At 38.8% G+C, this 20,837-nt stretch overlaps 1 protein-coding gene across 3 annotated transcripts in view; it reads left to right on the forward strand.

The window, feature by feature from the left end:
- The first annotated feature begins 18 nt into the window (after positions 1-18).
- RHOJ (ras homolog family member J) overlaps positions 19-20,837 on the forward strand; it is a 108,645-nt gene continuing 87,826 nt past the window's right edge. For all 3 annotated transcript variants that reach the window (XM_006142385.2, XM_006142384.2, XM_006142383.2), the window contains exon 1: positions 19-240. In XM_006142385.2, the coding sequence (XP_006142447.1) occupies positions 63-240 (178 nt within the window). In that variant the 5' untranslated portion in view covers positions 19-62. The remainder of the gene's footprint in view (positions 241-20,837) is intronic.

The following is a 20,837-nucleotide window of genomic DNA, read 5'->3' on the forward strand; positions in this document are numbered from 1 at the left end:
CCCCCCCCGAGCCACCAACAGCAGCAGCAGCACCACCCGTCCCAGCATCTGGAGCCGTAAGAATGAACTGCAAAGAGGGAAATGACAGCAGCTGTGGCTGCAGTGGCAATGAGGAGAAGAAGATGTTGAAGTGCGTGGTGGTCGGGGACGGCGCCGTGGGGAAAACCTGCTTGCTGATGAGCTACGCCAATGATGCCTTCCCAGAGGAGTACGTGCCCACCGTGTTTGACCACTATGCAGGTAAGAAAAAGAGGGAACTGTCTCTGTGACCGGGTGAACCATGCGCGAGGCAATACTCCAGGTGCAGCCGGGCCTGGCTTATCTCTAATGTCAGTACAGGGTGCAGGCCTGGCGGTGACCAGGTGCCCCACAGAACACACAGCCAGGGACCGTGCTGGAATTGTTGGGAAAACAATCTCTGCATTGATTTGTATTGTAATTCCCACCTCCATAAACTAAATAAATAACACTGGGAAAATACCCTGAACGGCCCTCTAGGCTGTGAAGCCGGAGCTTTTACTCAACATTTGCCAGAAGATTTATCAACTTTTGATTGTAAACATTTTAAAGTGTAGTGTAATTGCATCATAATTCTCTACAAAATAAAAACCACTAGACACACAACTAGTGAAAGAAATGTTCTTGTCACTTTTCATATATTAACCTGATGCCTTTCACAAATGAAAATGCTAAGGTTAATAAATAAAACATTCATTTTTTTTTTTACTATAATAATTTGGTCGTAATACTGTACTTTCATTTTCCTGAGGTTGCATACCAGGAGTAAAGTACTAAAAAGTTCTAAATATCAATTAGGCAATCTGTATATTGAATTAAAAGAAATATGTTTAACTGACATTTTTTAAAAAGTGAAAATAAAGAAACAAAATCTGAATCACTTCAAAGTATGGTCCAAAAGGATAAAATTGAGCATAAAATATTTTAACACATGACAGTTAAGATACTATAGTCAAAACTTAATTCTCCCAATGGACCATTATTGTTTGAGTGTTGTAAAGTGTGTAGTTAATACTCATCAGTGTGAAGGAATCGTCTACATGTTTCTATGTTAACTCTTACATTTTTTCTCTTTTAACTTCCAAAACAAATCTTACGAAGTTTCTCAAATGCAAATTCATGAAATTCTTTATGCTTATGGGGACCTAAAGTTTATAATTTTTGGAACATAGTGATTGGCATTACACTTATCAGAGATTTGAGATTTTGTAACAGAAAAATTTTTCTTCCTTCACCTTGGCTTTGGGTCAGGTTTAGCAGAGCGGAAATGACCCACAGGAAACCCATGTGAGTGTTTGCTTTGCTATGTGGCCATTTGAAATCCTCTTTCTCTAGGAAGTAGCTTCTTTTCCAGAGCTAAACAATCACTTAAGTTCCTTCTTCCTCCTACATTCCCGTGATTTATGACCATTACATAGCAAGCAGGAACAGAATCTCAGTGATTATAATATCCACTTCCCAACAGGATTTTCTATATTTGTAGAAATAAACTCTATTCTTCTGGAGGAGAATACTGTTGAAATTGCATTGATCATTGACAAATATGCCCATAAGGGGTAATAGTAGTGGGGTGTTAACTTAAGAAGGGAAATATCCATTTTGTATGAGCAACCAAGTAGAAAGAATTTTTTAATGTTATAAATCTTGGTTTTATCCCTTCCTCCTACCTACCAAAATGCAAAAGCACATCTCCTGCATGTAGCTTAACTTGATCCCCCAAGATGAGTTCCCTGCTCCATCTTCAATCCAGCCAATCCAATAACGATGATACAGCATTCGCACGGTGCCTTATTTTCCTACTCTCACTGTGCTATTAGCTCTTTAAGAGAAAGGATCGCGCCTGCCAAATGTAGTTGTCAGTTCCCAATCCTCGTCCTGATCTCTTAGAAGTTGTAGAGTTTTTTTTATAGTTTATTACTCTATTTCTTAAAACATTTTCTGCTATGTAATTGCCTACCCAACACTGCAGCCATATGGGAAGGGCCAGGGTTTGGATCCCAGTTGACCTAAACATGTCAGGCGCCTCCATGATCACAGAAGGCTGGATGGAAGATCATGACATGAGGACCCTGTCAAGGAACTCTCTATGTCTCTCTGTTTTTCTCTCAAAGGAAATCAATAAATAAACTTTTTAAAAAATAACACTTTCTTTGAATGGTTTCCGGGATATTACAGTCTCCTGATTTTTATGCCACTCACCAACAAATCTCTCTCCATCACCTCTGCTACCTTTTCTGTCTCTTCCCAATTAGTGTATTTTGGCATGTCTCAGTATTCAGTCCTTCAGTCAACTTCTCTTTTCACATTCATGCCAAGGTTGACTGTATCTAGTCTCACAGCTTTATATATCAATTATATACAGATAGCTCCAAAAATGTTATCTCTACCCTTGAGATCCAGACCTATGTATTCAACTTCCCATTTGAATATCTGACATCTCAAATATTATCTGTCAAAATGGAATATTTTTATTCCCCCAGTCTATTCTTCCCTTAGTATTACCCCTATATAAGTTCATGATCACTACCTTCCACCTGGTACCTGAGAGCAAAAGTTTTGGTATTGACTCCTTTCTTCCTTTGACAACAACCCCTCCCTCTCTATTCAATGATTATTATCCCTTCCTCCTACCAATCAGCTCAACACTCCAGATACATTCCAGACTAATAACTTGTCACCACTTCCATTGCCTTCACTACTGTCCAAGCCACCATTGTCTCTCATCCAAACTACAACAGCTACCTCCCAATCCAATGTGATGGTATGGCATTCACATGTTGCCTTATTTTCCTATCCCCACTGTGCTGTTAGCTTCCAGTCATTCCACTATCAAAAGTTCTCCACACAACTGGCAGAGGGACTATCCACAGAGTCAACTTCTCCAATCACTTCCCGTAACACTAGGACCCCATTTTTTTTGAGAAGTTTTTGCTACAGAGCACATGTACTCTCCAGAGAGATAGAGAGAGATAGAGAGACAGAAAGCGAGAAATCACCTCCAGGGGGGATGGCCACGCCACAATCCCTTCTCCTCCAATTCTCCTCTCGGGATCTTGGGCATGCACACACACGTGCCTTGTGTGAGTTTAAGCCACCGGCTCAAGGACTTGAACTGCAGTCGACTACATGGGAGTTTAGCAACATAGCCATTATGCTAACTGCTGGTACTGTAAGACCCCATCTTTTATCATGGTGTATAAGGCACTCCATGGCTTTGTCCCTACTCTTTCTCCAACTTCATCCCTTAACACTCTCCTCCTTTTTAATATTTCTGCTGTAGCTATGCTAGCCATCTTGCTATTCCTCGCATGTATTCACTATTTCCTTCTTTGAAGACTTCAGACTTCATACTTTTTCTTACCCCAGACTGATGCTATGCTCCCCAGATCCTTGTAGTTTCAATTGACCACATCATTTAATGCATGTCTATACACATAGACACACAATATTCTTTAACCTGCCACATCTTTCTTCATATTTAACACTAATTGATATTATACATTAATTTCTCTCTATATAGCTTCTAAAAACAGAGCCCAACATACAGTAGACCCTCAATAGTCATTTAACAAATGAATTAGTATGTCTTTTTTTATTTTGAAGAATTATTTATTTATTTATCTCCACATGAGTTTTGCCAGAAAAAGACAGAGAGAGAGGGAGAGAAAGAGAGAGAAAGCAAGCCATCAGGTCTGGGACTCGAACCATGGTCGGCCATGTGGGAATTCCAGCTCCTTAACCACCACACCACATGCTGGCTCCAGTGAATTAGTATGTCTTAATCATCTTAGTCCCTCCAGTACTTAGGTACTTCATGGTTCATTAAAACTTGGATGAACAAATTAACAAATTGATGATGCAACAGATATCGCTTTAAGAATAAACATTTAAAATATTTATTAATTTTTTATGTTTGAACTATTTTGTTTACATTTCAAGTAGTCATTTTATGTATACAATCCATTTAATTAATTACAGCATTGAATTTTCCTGTCCTAAGTGGACAGCATCAAATCTATTGAATAGTGTAACTATGTGATGTAACACTTGAGATTTACCAATTTGTGTTACGTTTAAAATGAAAGAAAAATTTTGAGTGACCTACTCACATACTTGCAGTTCTTATATGTAGAACATACTCCAGAGTAAGTCCAGGTTCAAAGAAGGGGTAGGACTAAAGAGTAGGAGAAGTAGGATGAAAGTAGAAAGAGTTACTTATGTTTGTTACAGGGTATCTAAGAAACATCTCTGACCCTGCTTCCAACTTCCTTCCAAGGATGACTCAAGATGTCCCAACCATTTTTAGAATTTTTCCAAACTTATCATGGAATAATCACATTTCTCTTCCCATCGTATCTTTATCCTATTTTTAGCTTTGCGTTTGTGAGAGGACACCGTAGTGGTAAAATAATACAATCAGTGATTGTTTCATATGACATGTGACATAGGATAAAACTTCCACTGCTAGTCTAGCTAGGTTCAATGTTGAGTTAGTATGTGCAGTTTGTATGTTTGGGCACATGGGTGTGTAAAATAAGCCAATTCCCTTGGAACTTGTTTGTGATGTGCCTGATTACCTATGTCTATCATCCTCTGTATTAAAATTGGCTTTGTCTGTAGACCTTTCTTCCATTACTCATCTCTCCTCAGATGTCTTTGTCAAAGGACATTGAATTTGGAAATTCACTTTAAACCATTATTTACAAACCCGGGCTGCCTATTCAGGAAATTAACACAATTCATGGAAAGAAGGAAAATCCAGCTACTCTATCAGCTGAGTGAGATGTGAAAGGAAGTTGTTTTCTGAAACAACTCAAAGTCAATTCAAATTTTTTCCTCCTTATTAAATAATGGGTCCTAGACATCGAGTCAGTTATTACCTTAATAACTAGCACAGAGAGGTAGGGGAGAGACCATGTTCTATCCACAAGGTCGGGGGAAAAACATAAAAATATTAAAGAGTGAATAAAAACAAATTTCTAGGCCTATAAAGGTTGTGACACAGTTCTGTCCATGTGGGGATATTTACTCAGGTATTTCTCTTTTGCTCTTTCTGAAACACCTGAGGGTCTCTAAGGAATGGTGAGACTCATTTGTAGCCAAAAGGAAACCTAAAGCAACTCTTATGGGACTGTGATATAAATCAATAGGTTTTTAAACTTACACAAAAATATAAAAGAAGTTTGTAAAAGAGGAGACAAAAAGGAGCCAGTTAAATCATTCATTTCACTCCTTCTACATGCAGTGATTCTCAAAAACTCAAAGCCTCACACGTATGAAATCCCCCAGTACCTTGGTTTAGGGGAATGTGGTATGTGTATGTGTTTGATGCTTTCTCTGGACTCTGATAGGAATTCTAGGGACAGTTCCTTCACTGTCTGTATTGTGATGCTTATAAAGCTATAGGGATCAATATTTACTCAGAAAGCCAAAACATACTGTGCACATTTTTTCTTATAAGTAAAAAATAACAATGCTAATAGAAGAGGAAGAAAGAAAAGAAAGTATCTGTGACTAGAGAGCATTAAAAAAGCCATGTTCCCACAGTTGGGAACCGCATCTGCCACCCATTACCCTCCTACTTTCTAGCTTTGGCTAGCGACAGACAAAAGACTGGCCAACTCAGCCTTGGTTGGCAGGCTGCCTGTAAACAAGACCTCTAATTCCACTCCACCTGGCTTGCTCCGCTGCTCAGGTTAGGAAATGTTTTATAAATTTTACTGTCTACCTTCTCACTGAAGTTGGTCTTTAGGTAAGCAATATTTTATTTCTAGGATAATGTTTTCAGAATCTTTCATCTCTCCCTCTTCTTATTGGGCAAATACCAAATTTGGCTCAGGGAGGGCTCAGTATACTGGATGTCTGTTTGTGGATGCGGTCATCCTGTTCTACAAAGGAAGCGTGAAAGTTGGCAACGAACATAAGTTCTCTAAGGACAGGTACAAAAACAAGAACTGTCTGCCTCCTTAAGCTTTACCACAAGACCCACAAGGATCTACGAAGACCCTATCCTCTGTGTAAAGATACATGTTCTTGGGACCAGCAGTTAGTGTAATGGTTATGTTGCTGGACTCCCACGTAGTCGACCGCGGTTCAAGTCCTGGATCCGGTGGCTTAAACTCACGCTGGGCACGTGTGCGTGTGGGCCCAAGATCCTGAGAGGAGAATGGAGGAGAAGGGATTGCAGCATGGCCATCCCCCCTGGGTGTAATTTCTCACTTTTTATCTCTCTGTCTCTCTCTGTCTGGCAAGCGCACACACCCTATAGCAAAAGCCTCTCCAAAGGAAAAAAGGAAAAAATGATACACGTTCTTAGTGGGCTGAAAATTTACTTTCCCACAATCAAAAATCTATGGCACATCTTGGGTTAGTTAGTATAATCCACATAATTAATATTCTGTAGACAACATAGTCAAGATAAATCCCATTGTGGATTTTTTTTTTTTTGAGAGATTTTCACTGTAGGGCGCGTGCGCTTGCCAGACAGACAGACAGAGACATAGAGACAGAAAGCGAGAAATCACCCACCAGGGGGGATGGTCACGCCGCAATCCCTTCTCCTCCATTCTCCTCTCAGGATCTTGGGCACGCACGCACACGCGCCCGGCGTGAGTTTTAAGCCACCAGGTCCGGGACATGAACCGCGGTCAACTACATGGGAGTCCAGCGACATAGCCATTACGCTAACTGCTGGTTCCCCCATTGTGGATTTTTTAGGGATGAATGCTGAGTCACAAAGTGTCCTGACATTGCTCTTGAATACTCTGAAGTCCATCAACCTTTTGGATGTACCACATTTTCCTAAAACAAAAGGACCTGGTTTACGTAGATTTAGTTTGCACTTTGTCTTGGTCTATTTTACCTTTTTTTTTTTTTTTGGAGAGGTTTTTGCCATAGGGCATGTGCACTCACCAGAGAGACAGAGAGACAGAAAGTGAGAAATCACCCCCCGGGGGGATGGCTATGCTGCAATCCCTTCCCCTCCATTCTCCTCTCGGGATCTTGGGCATACATGCACACATGACCAGCATGAGTTTAAGCCACCAGGTCCAGGACTCGAATCACAGTCGACTACATGGGAGTCCAGCAACATAGCCATTACATCAACTGCTGGTCCCTCTAGCTTTTTGCTCTAGCTTTTATCTACTTGGTTCTTCATTCCCAATTTCAGCATGAATTTCATTATGGCCACGTGTGATCCCACAAGCAATGTGGTGGTGTTAACTATGAAACTAGAATCCCACTAAAATATATGTTAACAATAACAATAGCTATATGTTTATTTAGTCCTTATTATGATTAAGGCATAGGTGAACTATCTTCATACATCAATTCATTGGCTTCCCACAATGATCCTATAACATGCTATTATTTTATCAATTTTATAATGAAGAAACCAAGCACAAAGATATTAAGTAATTTTCCCAAGACTAAGTAACTTGTAATGGAACAAGAGGCCATGGAATAGTAAAAACTATAAGCAATCTGTAGGTTTATAGTTCATGACCATCAAAAAGCCACTCTTCGTTGGGGTATGCTAATCATTTATAACAGACAAACACAAACATGCAAAGGGTTAAGCTAATGCCAGAGTATTCTCTGCTAATGTTATGCTCTTTAGCAGGTGTGCATATCAGCTTCTTTTCTCCCTGTGGTCATTTAGGGACTCAGGCTCCTTCCATCTTATGTCCCTACCATCCCCTATGATCTCATATTTATCTCCATCCAACCAGTTTAATGAAAAAGAACATGGAGAAACTTGAAAGGAAAGTTCTATGAGCCAGGCCTGGAAGTGACAGTCATCATTTGCAGTCATACTCCATAGAGAAGACTTAATCACAAAGACATACCTCACCCTAAAAACGGCTGAGAGAAAGCCCACCTATGTGTCCAAGGGAGAGAAGAATGGATTCTGAAGGGAACTAGTCATCTCTGCCTGATGCCACTCTCTGGCCACTAAATAATCTTGCATGCTTTTTCTTACATGTAAAACAAATTCATCCAAAGGGACCACCCAGAGTTCCCATCTGTCACCACAACCAGGTCAAAGACCAGCATCTGTAGACAGTGCAAGGCCTCAGCATTTGATCTAAATGTGAATTCTTGTAGTCCAATGAGAGACAATTATCTGCTCTGTGTTCACCATCACCCTTATGCAATGAAGAGATCTGCTCTGTGTTCACCATCACCCTTATGCAATGAAGAAACATGGATGGGATAACCAAAATATTCAGACCCTTTCACAAAGGGAAGAATGAGAGGCACATAGCAATAATGGAATCCTGACGGAAATCCTTATGGCATCTTCTATTTGTGGAATTCCTAAGAGATTTTCCAACTCTGCAAGGTCTTTAAAATCTGTGCTCTATCAATCTACTTAAAAAACAGCCAGTTCAGCTATTCTCTTCCTTATAACATCTTGATAAAGTCACAATTAATATACACTAACCTTCGGGCTTGTTCATAGAATGCTATGGTATCAGTAGGAAATGGGTTTATCTTCTCGGTTTCATAGACAATAGTTTTACAAACTGTTTTGCCAAAATATAACATACATTTTCATCTTTCCAACCTGTTCTGTTTTCTCACCATCTGCCATCTAACAGCTAAGCCAACAGCACATGTTTTTAATGTTTTTTGTAATTATGGCACCACACTACTAGATAAGCTGGAGTGTGTGTGCTCTAACAAGTAGATCCAAATATATGATGGTTCAAACCATAACAATCCCATTTCTTGATCTATAAGAGACCTGGTAAAGTGTTCAGGTTGGTGCGATCATTCTGTTCCATGGAATCATCCAGATATCTGGTTTTCCCGTCTTGCAACTCTGCCACCACCTAAGGCTTTGTGTGGCTCTATATCTAGTCGGTGGAAGAATAAAGACCATGGAGGAGTGAGGGCAAGAAGTGATGGCATGGGCCAGGCCCACGAGTGGCATGCATCACTTCTGTTCACATTTCCCTGGAGATAACCTAGACTAGAGCCACACATGATCACAAGGAAGGATAGCTACATGCCCAGAGAAGGGCAGAAACAGATGGTAATAAACACAGTAACCTTCACTACGATTACTAAGTTGAAATTGCTTATATCAGGTATAATAATCGCAGAAAAACTGAACAAATTTCTCTATCACCATATTTAACTATTTACTCAATTATAAATAACATACTTACACTTCCCAAACTTTCCTAGTCATAAGAAAACACAGGTTAGGACCAGCAGATGGAATAGCATTATGTCACTGGACTCCCACATGGCCCACCATGTTCAAGTCTCAGACCTGGTGGCTCGAAAAATCACTCTGGCTACAGTGTGTGTGTGTGTGTGTGTGTGTGTGTGTGCCCAAGATCCCAAGATGAGAATGGAAGAGAAGGGACTGTAGTGTGGCCACCCTTCTGGGGGGTGATTTCTCACTTTCCCTCTTACTCTTTCTCTCCAGCAAGGACATGCACCCTGGGGGGTAGGGGACTCTTAAAAAAGAATACACAGGTTGTTAAAAATGAAGATTCTGTGGCCAGCAGGTAGCATGATGGTTTGGCTTGCTGGTCAAGGTGCTCTCAAATGGCTGACCACAGTTCAAGTCCCCAACCTGATGACTTGAAAATCATACCAGGTCCATGAGCATGTGTTCCCAAATCCTGAGAGGAGAATGGAAGAGAAGGGATTGCAGCATGGCCAGTCCTGCTTGGGGGTGATTTTTCACTTTCCCTTCTCTGTATCTCTCCAGCAAGTGTATGCACCCTATAGCAAAAAACAAAATCAATAAAAATGCAGATTCTTAGGTCCATGCCAGAGCTGCTGAATCAGACCCATGAGGAACAAGAGCAGTGAAGATGGATTTCAACAAGCATCCTTGATGTTTCTTATTAGGTAGAACCTGTGTGTGTAAGAACTGTGGAACCACCATTTGACAGTTCAAAACCATTTGAATATCACAAATTCATGTAATTTAAGCCAGTATAATTTGGCAAGTTCAGAAAACCCTTCTTCAGGCTATAAAGTTGCCTATAAACTAAGCCAAAAGGAACAATTCTATAAGCAACTATCAAGCAACAGAATACATATTTAAAACAGCAATTTGAAAACAGATATACACATAAACTTTCTTGACTAGGAAGTTTGTGAAAAAGAAGTCTTTAGAGCCTCTCAGAAATAGCTAGCAAATTCCTAAATGAGGAATCAGGGTACTCTCAAAAAAGATCAGTACCCTTGTCTGGAACACAGGTTCTGGAAAAAGAATACAGAAGACTGGGAATCAGAAAATACTGAGAGAGGGCTGGTTCAGGATGGACAGCAAAACCTCAGAGATTGAAAGCAGAGGCAAGTGGGGATTGTAAAGCATAACAGTGAGGAGATGAACCAGGGAGACTTGGGTACACCAAGTGCCAGCTGCTCAGAGAAAATCCCTGAGCTAGGGCATGACCTGCAAAGCTGCCTAAGTATGAACTGCTGTTCCCTCAGCCTGCTGTGTACAAAATAAATCATCAACAAAAGTATAAGACCTTCAGAGGGGTTGCTGAGGAAAATCAAAGAACACCTAGTGTCATGGGAAGGAGCAAAGGAGTCTTTAAAAACAGGAAAGAGCCTGGGACCTTGGGGTAGTTTTGGTGTGGTTCTGCCTTGGAAGCTATTACTGTTCTCCCATATCCATCCTGCCCTGTGATTATGAAATAAACAGTAAACATCTGTTTCCCCTCTGCAAACCCTTCTGTTCTTCTTCATGCTTTGACCTAACATTTGGGGAAAAGAAGAAAAAAAAAAATGGAAAACCTCCCACAGTACAATTACCAAGTCCAAAAAGACTTCTCCTTAGGCAAAATGAGTGTGTAAATTTTGGAAGAGGCAGAAATTTCACAACTGGAACTCAGTCATCCTTATCTGGACATGCTGACAATTTCTCCTGCTGGGGAAACCAAGCCTTCCCTTGGAGTCTCCTGAGACACTTTAACACAAATTGGTAAACCAGGCCTTAAAACATGATTCTACTCACCAGCAGGAGGGAAACAGTGTTCTACAGGCCTTAAGCAAAATGCACCAGAATGAACAAATATTGGTCCCTAATCTTTTTTGCAGTAAGAGTTTATTAATAAAAAGACTAATTAGCTAGTATTAAATAGCTTAGCATTTACTATGTGTCAAGTACTGTGCTACCTTTGCTATTTTACTTGAACTTCACAATATTTCTAAATAGTAGGTATTTCTTATTTCACAGAGAAGACTGAAACTCAGAGAACTTGCCCAACATCACACAGCAAAGAATTAACAGAATTGGAATTCAAATCTATCAGCTCAGGTTATAACTGCCCAGTAAGGGTAGACACCTTGATTAAACTGGAGTTTCTTTCAAAATGTGTTTATTTCCTCTATAGTTGTTATCTTAGTTATTTAATTGTCAATTGTTTGTCTCCCTCTAGAATTTACTTTCTGAAGTATAAGACAAGGTTTTTTCTATCGTGTTTACTCATATGTGCTCAATGCCTGGGAGTGTGTCTATAACCCAATAGCCAATCAGACATGTTTATTAAATGAATGAATGACATTCAAGAGTCTCCCAGTCTTAACCAATGCACTACATTGAAGTTACTTTCTGTATGAGCGGTCAAGATCATGTTCTATGTGGAAATTATTTTATCCTACCACATCCTTTTAGGATATATCCTAAGCACCATAAACATATAGTCAAAAATTTTATACTGCTTATTTAAAACTTATAAAAAAAACATTTTTAATTTTCTAGGAAACTTTTCTGAAAGATTTTGTTCCCAGTCAAATTTTAAACTTGTGAGTTCTGAGTGATTTAACTAGGCATACAGTTGTTTTTCTAATTATATTAAGGATCTCTGTTTTATCTATTTTTTTTTTGATCCTATAACCTAGAGGCAATAAGAAAAACTTCTTTCCTTAAAGTGTGTGCTAGATAACTTTTTTTCTCAAATAGTGAATTTATTTAAGAAGATAATAAACAAGCAATCTCCTTCATACAAGGGGACCTCAGAAAGTTTGAGGAAAATAGAATTAAAGTATGAGTTTATTTTGGTACAAAAAAATTTTGAAATTCATGCTTTTTTTTCATAATTTGCATTTTCCACAAACTTTTTAAAGATCCCTCATATATGCCAGGTATAATTTCCTAAGAATGGTGAATGGTGTTTATAAAATGCAACCGTTCATTTCTTAGAAAGCATACCAATTTTCAGCTGGTATGCTTACGAGAAATGCAATGAGTATGTTTATATGCATTAATAATGGGTCACTTTATACTTGTCAAAGTAAGAGTTATTAGAGGAAAAAAGGCTGTGGTCTCTCTCGAGACTCCTCATCTCTTCTCGTAAGATAAGCTTATATTAGGAATCCTAAACGCTTCTTTCCTCAGTGAAAATAAATTTCATATGACATTTGTAATACTTCAAGCTGGTAAATAAAAGCCTTAAGAATTTTCAATAGTAAACACGTTTTTAACCAAACTTTTCAAAAGAGAAAGCAGATACTAAATCTTAAGTGTCGATATTAAACATAATTTCGCTGTGGAGATTTCACTCTATTTGTTGTGTTTATTTATCCTCTTAGTAACTCTCTATACCTCGTTCTGTCTTTTGGATAAACGAAAGCTACCAGGCTGTAGATAGCAGCCCTTTCCCCCCTTCAAGCTCAGCAAAGATGGAGAAAGACTCATTATCTTCCTCAGAATAATGGTTCTTAATGTTCCTGTAGACCAAGGAAATTTTTATCCTTGTCATCCTCAGATGATATGCCAGAACCTTCCAACTCCCTGCATAGCTATTTGATCTGTTCTTTCTCCTTTTTTAACAAATAGCTTTTCATGAATTCACTTCAAGTCAGTCGTGAATAACTTTCACTTCACATCCACCATCAGCATCATTTTGTAATTTTTTTGATAGAAATGGCTTATCAACATTTGTAGGCACAATCCTAACAGTATATAGATACCTAAACTAAATAATATGTTAGTTCCCTTCTATCTTTTCATCTTTCTCCCCGTGCTATTTATATTAATTTAGGTCAACCTAACTAAGCATAGGGAACTAAAGGCACCAGTAAAAATACATTACATTTTTCTCCCAACATTTTTATAAATCTCCATTAAATTATCCCCAGGTTAATCTACATTATGTTAAGGATTTCAAAAGACAAGATATCTTTAAAACTCATCATTAATATAATCATGGATCTTCATTGAAGTTCACGGGACCACAAATGGCCTGTTGAAGAGCATAATCATCTTCTTGGGTTCACATATATTTTAGTATTATGGGAGACATTTTGGCTTGTATGGTTACCATAGATCCCTGTGGTTTATTGTCATGAACACTCTATCATTTTAACAGATATTCTAGACTTACCAGCGCTTAGTGTATTACAGATTACATATCTTCCTCAGTTACTCTTGTGCTTCTTTTGCTTCCCACTAGATAACACATCACTTAATAGGAAGCGAAAGTACATCAGCCAAATGTCCTATTTTGTAGCCTCCCCACTTACTACAGATTGAATGCCAGCTTCACAAAAGACATTCTACATCAGGGAGGTTTAGAACTCAAGATTTTTCTGGACAGGAAAGAAATGATAGATTCTAAGGGCCATTCAGTAGTATGGTGGTTGAGTCACTGGACTCTCACGTGGCTGACTGCAGTTTGAGTCCCAGACATGGCAGCTTGCCATCTCACTTTCCCTCTTGTCTCTCTCTGGTTCAATTAAAAAAAATTAATCAATTATTTAAAATAATAAAAAATAAATAAATAAACAAATAAAGTTAAATAAAATGAAAAAATTAATCAATTATTTAATTAAATGTTTTAAAAAATGAAATAAATTTTAGACTCTAAACTATAAACAAATGCTGAGAGACCTATAAAAGACTAGACGTTATTTTGGAACCTAATATGTCATTGACTAGCCTTAGGTATAATAACACACACAGAAAAAGAAATTACTTCTCATTTCGTCTATTTTTTTTTAAAGAATTATTTATTAAATTTTATTTATTTATTATTAATTTTTAATTTGACAAGAAAGAGAGAGAAAGATAGTGAGAAAGCAAGCTGCCAGGTCCAGGACTCAAACCATGGCCTGCCATGTGGGAGTCCAGCACCTTAACCACCAAGCCACTTGCCAGCCCCCTCATTGTGTCTATTTCTACAAGAGGTCTTCAAAAAGTTTGTGGAAATGCTTATTATGAAAAACCTGTGCATGGATTTCAATTTTTTTTTTTGCACCAAAATAAACTTGTTCATTAATTCCATTTGTTTTCTACAGACTTATTGAAGTCCCCTCACATACGTGGGCCCTTGAGTGATTTCTGAAACTTCAACTAATGTCCAAGTGTTAGTACTTACGGCAGTAGGGACTACATAGAAGGGGGTTGTAGTATAGATAGATAGACAGATGCGTAGTTCTCAGTGCAGCTATACAACATTCAAAAATACATATTTTATTTGCCTTCAGTGTCACAAGAGCATTCTATTCCATTGGCATAGTTAGCCCTACCTTTATGGTCAACATCTGATTACTCATACAAACTCTGCATGCAGCTCACCAGAGTGCAGAGAAGCAGAGCACCAAATAATACATTCTAAGAGTGAGAATGGTCAGCTCACAGAATTACTCATTTGTTCATTAAAACATATTAACAAGAACCAGCAGATGGCATAATGGTTACTCTGCTGGACTCCTACGAAGTTGACTGCAGTTCAAGTCCTGGATCCAGCGGCTTGAAACTCACACCAGATACATGTTCGTGTGTGCCCAAAATCCAAAGAGGAGAATAGAGAAGGGACTGCAGTGTGGTCATCTCCCCAGGGGGAGATTTCTTGCTTTCTGTCTCTCTGTCCCTCCAGTGAGCACACATGCCCTATAGCAAAAAGCTCTTAAAAAAATTAACATCTTTCTATTTCCTCATAAATGAGCACCAACAACTTTTAAACAAAGTATGTGAGAAGGTGACTTCAGGTTTAATGCACATTTTTTTTCTTTTCTTGTTTCTTAAAAATCAATAATCTGCTAATCAAGAAAAATTGCGTTTGTTCTTAGCCTTTTGATGTTCTACTTTTTAAAAATGCCCCTAAACTTTCTTTGATATGTGCATTAAGAATTTTTCTCCTGCTCTGAAGCATCTCTATTAGATAAATTCTACATGAATGAGAATGAACATCTAAGAGAAAGGTAATGGTATATTAATTTGAGGAACAAATCAGGCTCCTGATTAAGCCAAATGTTCATGCTAATAGTATTTAAATGTTATCTTTTATTGAGAAAAAAATGACTCAAGAAATAGTTTAATGGTATATGTGAGAATCATAGAAATTCAGCTATGGAAATTATGCTATGATGCAAGACAAATAAAGGACTACATATTTCTTCCTTGCTGAATTAATCAGTGATTCAGAAGAAATAAAAGAAGTCTACCCCTGAGCAATGTCTATCAAATCTAAGGAAAGAGAAAATCAAGTAAAATTTTTCTCTATAATTCTTCAAGGACAAGTTTCTTCCAGCCCTTAACCCACGGTACTTTTCCCGCTAGGATCCATTAGGATCTTTCTATGATGCAGGCAGTGAGCCTCCTCTACAAGGGAAAATGTGTATTATGAAAACCCAGTGCATGGATTTTAAATGTTTGCCCCATAAGAAATTCATCCATGTATTCCATTTTTCCATGAACTTCCTGAATGAAGCCCCTTTCATTAATCTTCAAACTTCTATTTCTCATTTTAAAATCAAGACTTGGAAATAAGCAGATTCCATGCATTCTGTGCATTGCCCCTCCTCTGAACCCCTGACTGGGTGATTCCCTCTCACTGCCCAGGAGGGGTACTTTTGAAAGCAGGATCTGCCTGGAGTCCTGCTCCCTTAAATAGGTGCCTAACATGAGAGAGCTGACATTCTTAGAAGAGATTCAGTGTGCCCTAAAATATGAAAGACCACAGCTTTAACTAGATGTCCCAAACTTCTTCCTCCTTTATACATATTGTCATTCAATGGATAAAGATGAAGAAATTCAAAGTGCAAAACAGGAACTTTTAACTAAATAACCTGGCATCTGCCCTGCCTCTGAATATCTCTATGGCTGTACTTAGACAATAGGATCCCCAAGCTTTCCTACTCTCCTGCTCTCTGATCTATCAGCTGCATGACACTCCCCTAAAATAGCATCTTTCATCTCCTGTGTCAAGCTTTTCCTCCTAATGAAACAAACCTCTTTCCCCATCACACATGGACATATGGTCCACTTGTTGATATGTAATGTTGACTATTTCTAACCCCAGGAAACGGTGATAAAGGATATATTACTTTTTCCAGTGTCACGAACACTGAAGATGCCCCCATGGTATGAATTATGTTGTACATCTCCCATAGACATGCCAAGGAGATCAATGTGAACTACAAAATGAGAGTTTTAGACCAGACAGATTTTAAATGTGATACTGCTCTACAATTTCCAAGGTGGTTGTGGCTTCTCCCTTCCGAGAATCTGAGATGATTTCACTGTGAATGGACTCACTCCATAGTGGCAGTAGCTGGGTATTGTGCAGAGTCTGAATGTCAACAGAACAAAGATAGAAGAATGCAACTTTGTCAAAAAGCATCTTATTTCTTGCCCTCCTCAGTTATGTGTTTCTGGAGGACATAAAGGAGCCAGGGAGGGAGGAAAGAAGGACATAGAACAGCTCCTTCTGCTCTTGATTCACCTATTATTGTTGAGTGACAAGTGACAAGAGTGAGTCCGAGCACAGTGTGGGGCTCATGGCAACTGAGTGGACCTTAGGTTTGTTTTTCACAGAATTCAGATGAAGTGCAAGTCATCTGTGAGTGATCCACCTTAGATGCATTCCCTTCTGATTTTACCCACTCCGCTGGGTACAGCAGAGAAGTAGGAAATGATAGCTATCTAGACCACTGGTCTGGTAGGACCTATTGACCTAGGAAATAGGTCCTATTGACCCCTGTCTCTAGGACTCCACCCACCTTCTCTGTACTGAACCCCCACTATTGACAAATGGCTCTTCCTTAGTGTTAGAGATCACTTTTCTCTTCCCTCCATCCAAGTTCCACACATGTGCATGACATGTGTAGCACTTACCCCACTCTGCCATCATCTCAGGGAGCCACAAAGGTGCATACAAGATGGGAGCACATTTGGTGAATTGAGTATTGCCCCCAACCTCATTCTACCATCCCTTGTATCAGTGTTTCTCTTGTAAGGAGGTTACTATCTGCAAAATTTCATGGAAATCTTATGAAATATTTGTAGAGGCTAACAGCCCTAGCTAACTCATCTCAGTGCATGGAAGGATGGTTTCTGTATGAAAATTCCCATCTTGAATGTCACGGATACATCTGGAAGACGGAAATAAGTGCAATCCAATTCATTGTTGTTCCTGATTTAAATGTGTGAGAGAGATAAAGAGACAGATATAAACACAGCGAGACAAAGGCAGACACAGAGAGAGGGACACACACAGAGATTTAACTCTCTTGGTGGAACAAGAAGAAAGGATATGTATTAATACAGTCTCCAGGTATTATTCTCCAGTACCCCTACACAACTCTACTTGTCTAGATTAAGGCTCAATCTTATCCCTAAGAATGACTTTAGGGACCATTAGATGGCATAATGGTTACGTCACTTGACTGCCACATGGTCAACTGCGGTTTGAGTCCCACACCCAGTGGCTTGAAACTCACACCAGGCACGTATGTGTGTATGCCCAAAATCCTGAATGGAGAAGAGGTTGTGGCAGGGTTATCTCCCTGGGAGATGATTTCTCACTTTTTGTCTCTCTGTCTCTCTGGTGAGCACACACGCCCTATAGCAAAAATCTCTCTTAAAAAAAAAATGACTTCGAGTTTAATGTATTTTAATTTTCTAGAAGAAAGGGTAATAGTATCGATAAAAACTCTGTAAAAGTTTTTATAGTCTCATCTCATTGTTCAATTTCACTCTAAAAGCCTCTAAAAATATTTTGTTAACAAATTTATTACCACAACTCTCTCTAATATGTAATTGTGCATTGAAACCAAGTGTCTAGGAAATAACCTGTCTTCTTGATAACACAATGTTGCAGGGCTCCTCAGGCAACCCATCTGAATTACCCGAATACCCCCAGGAAATCACAAATTATATAGTGTGTGTGAAAACATTTTTGTGCTAGAAAGCACTGTAAAATGTTATTATTTCTTATTAGTAATACATCAACTTATTAAAAGTGCCATGAGTGGAGAGTGACATAAGATGTAATTAGCCACAAGCTACAGCAAAATAATAAAACCAAACATACCCTCATTGTCCAACATTGCATCTCTACGAATATAACAATAGTTAATCATATTTTTCCCTTCACAATGCATAAGCAATATGGATATGTGAGTGCCAGAAATGGGGCTCAGAGCCGAAGGCCTCTGCTTCATGTACTGTAACTCATGCACACAGTCTTCTTGCTCCTTTTATGGGTAGAAATGCCTCAGAGCTGTTGGCATTATCTCAGTAGCATTTGGGAGGAGGGAGATCTCTAAGGCCCAGATCACCCAGCTGCAGTATCAGAAAAATTGTTTCTAATGAAGCATGTAAATCCATTTTTATGGCCTTAAAAAGACTTGCAATAAGAACATTTGGATATTAAAACACTCTATTCTAAAGACATAATTGTAATTGTACTGCTTACTGTTGATACCATACCTCAAACAATTCATTGTCTAGTGAAAACTCCAGGGCTACTCTATACCAAATTTGCAGAATAGTTAATTCGTGCAATAAGTCCCCACAAGCCAGAACGTGGTTATTTGGAAGACTTTGTTTCTTTCCTGATTTCCCTAGCATTCTCTGACTTTTGAAGTTAATGTTCATCTTATCCCACAATCCCACTCTGGAAGCCTCTCACTAAACCTACCCATGTTTCTCAGTCCTTTGACCCCACCACAATTTTTTTGAAGTAATTGAGGTCAATCTTCAAAGCAAGTCATTTTCCACAGCGTCTAGCTATCACTTAAACAATCCTTGTCACTTGTACAATTGCGCTTATATCTGTCTCTATATCTCTCTCTCACATTTTTAAGCAATAGGTAGAGGTTGATGGGGGAGGAAACCTTCCCTTGGACTAGTACAAATTGCCTCTAGTTTTCCAGCATAGGATTATATTTGCTATCAAATAAAGAAGAGAGATTTGCTTGTAAATAACTTCATCCCTTCCCATAAATATTGAAATCTTTAATTTCTCAAACAATTTCAACTCTAAAATATCTACTGGAAGTTTATGAAAAATCAATCTGACATTTTCATATATTTGTATAAAAATAAGATCTCCTAGGAACTTATAATATGACCATAATTATATAAATCCATTTTCTTCCTTTTCTTTTCCTAAAAACCATTCCAAAACAGAGAAATCAAAAACTCAAATTATATTTTCAGCACAACTAGGACACAAACTCTAAGGTATTTTAAACACATCAGAATTCACAAGAGAAATGAAATGAAAACATAGAAAGAAACCAAGGAGATAGCCCAATCATGACAAGTCTTAGAAACTTCCGATGAAAATAGACTTTTTTAAAGGAGCGAGATACACCTAGAACTATATATTCCATGTATGTAAAGAAAAAACGTGCAGAAAAGATATTCATCTTGCAGGTGTCAGCAGTCTCCACGGACCTGGTTTGCATTGCAGAAGCTAAGAGCGTCAGAAAGATTAATACAGATAATACGTGTTTACTAGAAGATTTACATCTCTGTAACAATTAAACCAAAAATAGGCCTTTTCATTGTAAAAGTGAAAACAATGCCCCTTCCCAGTGACCACTTACAAATAGCTGCTACATGAATACTCATCTCTATGATATTCCATTCTTAAACGAAACGGGTACTACACCAAATCCAAGATGTCAAAAGAAATAAAAGGAGAAAAGAGCAGCAGAAAGTATTAATAGGGCCTGGCTGCAGTGATGCAGCAGTAACACCAGCTCTGCCATGCTGGAAGTCATACGAAAGACGGGGATTCAGTTCCTGAGTAGACCGGGACTCGCCACACGCATACACAGTCCCGTGACTCTGGCTGGCTGGAAAAGGCGAGAGGGAGGATCTCTGTGTGAGACCCTGTTGAGGGTGCTTGCCTCTTTCTCTCTGTATCTCCCTCTCTCTCATGAAATAGATACATAAACTTTTTAAAAACATTTAACAGATGAGTCTTACTCAGGAAAAACAATGTAACATGGTGAAGGGCTACTATGAACAAACATTTTGCTATGACTTAGAAAGACTTAAAGATACAATCAGGACTCTTAAGAAAGGAGGCAGGAGCCAGCAGGTGATGTGGTGGTTAAGGTACTGAACTCTCACTTGGCCAACCTTGGTTTGTGTGCCGGACCCAGTGACTTAAAACTCATGCCAGGCATGTGTGTGTGCATGCCCCGAGAGGAGAATGGAGGAGAAGGGATTGCGATGTGGCCATCCCCCACAGGGGATGATTTTTCACTTTTGCTCTCTTTGTTGCTCTGTTTGCCCAGCAAGCACATGTGCCCTATAGCAAAAATCTCTCCAAAAAAAAAAAAAGAAGGAAGGAAGGAAGGAGAAATAATGATTAAAGGAAGGAAGGAAGGAAAGAAGAAAGGAAGGAAGAAAACACAAATCAAGGTTAGCAGGTGACTAGTGGTGGTGGTTAAGGAGCTGGAGCCCCATGGCCAACGTTGTGATTCAAGTCCTAGATTCAGTGGTAGAAAAAAATTAAAGTGTGAATTTAGTTTGATGCAAAATAATTTCTTGAAATCCTTACATAGCTCTTTCATAATATACATGTTCCATAAAC

Source organism: Tupaia chinensis, unplaced genomic scaffold (assembly GCF_000334495.1).
Source record: "Tupaia chinensis unplaced genomic scaffold, TupChi_1.0 Scaffold000075_1, whole genome shotgun sequence".
In the NCBI taxonomy this organism is placed as follows: Eukaryota; Metazoa; Chordata; class Mammalia; order Scandentia; family Tupaiidae; genus Tupaia; species Tupaia belangeri.